At 37.4% G+C, this 3,094-nt stretch overlaps 1 protein-coding gene across 2 annotated transcripts; it reads left to right on the top strand.

Moving 5' to 3' along the window:
• Nucleotides 1-710: 710 nt before the first annotated feature.
• LOC110863843 lies at nt 711-2,679 on the top strand. Of its 2 annotated transcripts, none has more exons than XM_022113105.2 (2): nt 711-1,908; nt 2,138-2,679. In XM_022113105.2, the coding sequence occupies exons 1-2, from the start codon at nt 1,353-1,355 to the stop codon at nt 2,599-2,601; spliced, it is 1,020 nt and encodes a 339-aa protein (XP_021968797.1). In that variant the 5' UTR covers nt 711-1,352; the 3' UTR covers nt 2,602-2,679. The 2 variants fall into 2 exon arrangements, with proteins under 2 accessions (XP_021968797.1, XP_021968796.1); XM_022113104.2 differs by having other exon boundaries at nt 711-2,058.
• The last annotated feature ends 415 nt before the right edge of the window (nt 2,680-3,094 follow it).

The following is a 3,094-nucleotide window of genomic DNA, read 5'->3' as shown; positions in this document are numbered from 1 at the left end:
AAGCTAATCGATTCATCAATCAAACTCGAGACTCGAATTATGTGAACCCTGGTATGGTATTACGTGTGTGTGTGCCTTACGTGTTACTTGTGCGTGTTTATTTATATGTTTGGTGTGGTATTCAAGCGAATCAATCGAAAATCGAATCGAAACTCGAAAAGCAATCGAACTCAATCGAAACCGACATCGAAACGTGACTTATAGAAGATTGTATGCTAGATATAGTAGTTGGGACTGAAAGTAATTTGACTAGGAACTCTATCGTATTCGTACCATCGTCCATCGAAATCGAAACATCGAAAATCGTCACGAAATACTCAAAATGTGTCGCGGATCGAACAGGAGGCATCCTGATCGAACAGGCCAGCCGATCGGCTAGCATCTTCCTAGCCGATCGAGCAGCCCATTCGATCGGAGCTCCTGGCCGATCGGCTGCCACTTTCCTCTTTTGGAGCCTATAAATAGGGCTGTCATTGTCACACTTTCCATTTTTGGAAAGCTCTGACCGAACCAACCTTCTTCTTCACCTTTTCTCGGATTTCTCTCAACTCCGGTAAGTTTTCACTCTAATTCTTGTACGTTTTTTATCACCACATGATTCTACACCTTTCTATCTTTCAAAACTCGATTTTTCTAACCATGAAATCACCAAGATCTAAGTGTTCTTGGGTGATGTCATCATGGTGTTCTTGAAGAACACCAAACTTTGGCCTCATTCAACCATGGATAGCTTAGATCTGACCGATTTCCACATAAACAAACTAAGATTCTTACAAATCTTAACATTTTATGAATAAAAAAGAGGAGAGAAACGAAAAGAAAAGGCAGCAGAAGATTCGGCGCTACTAGAAGTTAGAGACTGTATTACGAAAGTGGCAAAGATTTTGATCGACAAACATGAAAGTGCTGATATGGATGCATGTATGGAGAAGTTGGAAACAATGGGATGGGAAGAAAAAGATGCAAAACATCAAACGGCGCTTTTGCTTTTTGGTGAAAGTGCTGATATTACGAAAGTTTGGTTACGACTCAAGCCACAGAGTTGTGAGCTAGGGTTAAAAATGCGGGAGCGAAGTACGGGTTATTCTAATAGGATTTTGTTGAACTTGTTATGCATCCTTTTTGGATAAGCTTTTGCTGAACTTGTTATGCATCCTTTTTGGATAAGCTTTTGTTGAAACTATTGTTAGGGATTTCGTGGTTTTGTTGAACTTGTTGGATGTTTTGCTTCATATGTTATGGATGTTTTTCTTCTTATGTTACGGGTGTTTTACTTTTTATGTTACGAATGTTTTTCTTCTTATGTTTAGATTTTTTGCTTCATATGTTTGAATTTTTATCACAGGTTTCGTATGGATTCGGATGATGAGATTTTATTTTTCATGCTTCTTTGTTGCCATTTGGTAATAATATGCTCAAAAAGGAATGGAAGGATAAGAGATCTGAATTCGGCATTGACCGGTCATGCATACACACAAGAATTGTTGCATGGATCTTCCACACAATGTCTTGAGATGATGCGTCTTTCTCGTGATGCATTTGTACTATTGTGCAACCATTTTAAACAAAAAAAATGGTTGCAAAGTAGTAGATCAATAAGCTTGGAAGAAAAGTTGGCTATGTTTTTTATGGTCATAGGACATAATGAACGATTTCGAATGGTTAAACGGAGGTTTCAACACTCGACTGAAACGATTCATAGATGTTTTCACGAGGTCTTAAAGGCAATGATGAATTTCGCAAGAGAAGTTATAGTTCCAACATTTTCTAATGCAAACTCCAATACATCAGAACGACATAGAAAGTTAAAAGAAATATTTGCTGGAGCAATAAGCGCGTTAGATGGCACTCTTGTACATGCAATCGTGCCTGCTGATCAACAAACTCGTTATAGGGGAAGAGGAAAAGGTGAATGCTTTCAAAATGTACTAGCAATTTGTGATTTCGATATGATATTCACGTTCGTATGGGCCGGATGGGAGGGCATTGCACATGATTCACGAGTTTTAAAAGAAGTAGCATTTAACCGGACTTCCGGTTTTCCTTTCCCCCCATCGGGTTTTTAAACATTCTTTAACACTGATTATTTAATACATTATGTGTTTTTATGTAATAGTTCTGATACTAACCTTTACAGATAATTATTACCTTTGTGACGCTGCATACACCAACACTCGTGGATTTATGACTCCCTACCGTAATACGAGGTATTGGTTAGCCGATTTTCGACGACAACGTGCGTTAACTAAGGAAGAAAAATTCAATCATGCACACGCACAACTGAGAAATGTTATTGAGCGCTCATATGGTGTTTTGAAGGCAAGATTCCCAATCCTAAAGCAAATGGCTCCATTTTCTTTTCCAATACAAAGAGACATAGTGATTGCTTGTTTCGCCGTCCATAATTTTATAAGGAAATGCAATATTCATGATCAATTATTTATGGCATATGGCGAGAACACTTTGTTTTCCGAAATACAAGGTGGAGAAAGTGATGGGCAGTTCGTTCAAGACATAGAATGGGGTTCACAAGGCATTGAGTATATGAATACCTTACGTAACCAGATTGCTAGTCAACTATGGTCAAATGGTTCAAATTAAAATTGTACGCATAATATTAATTTCTATTTGGATTGTATTATGTTTCCATGAACTTTGAAGAATTTATGTGTAACTTGAATTTTCTAGTATGTTTTGTATTTTTTAAGTTATTCATCGTTCAGTACAAAGAACTAAACAAACAGCTATATTTCATTCAGCACAAAGTAGTTCAGAGGGGTAAAAATGTCATTTTATACAGTCATTCAGAGGTGCAACCAAACAGCACTTTACTGGTTCAGAACTTATTAGTTCAGAGCCTCTTAACCATTCAGACCTCTTATTCATTCAGCACTTATTGGTTCAGATGTTGCCAAACAGCCCCTAAGATTCTTACAAATCTTAACATTTTATGAATAATTTCCAACATTCTTCAACCTTTACACTCGAAACCTTAAAACCGGTAGAAACGGAGCTTGAACCGGCTAACTAATCATTCTAACAGTTAAGAGGTTCAAGATTCGGATTCTATATACAAGGTTCACCAACGATGGGT

Source organism: Helianthus annuus, chromosome 6 (assembly GCF_002127325.2).
Source record: "Helianthus annuus cultivar XRQ/B chromosome 6, HanXRQr2.0-SUNRISE, whole genome shotgun sequence".
NCBI classification, from domain to species: Eukaryota; Viridiplantae; Streptophyta; class Magnoliopsida; order Asterales; family Asteraceae; genus Helianthus; species Helianthus annuus.
The sequence above is the reverse complement of the archived record's forward strand: the minus strand, read 5'-3'. Positions and strand labels throughout refer to the sequence as shown.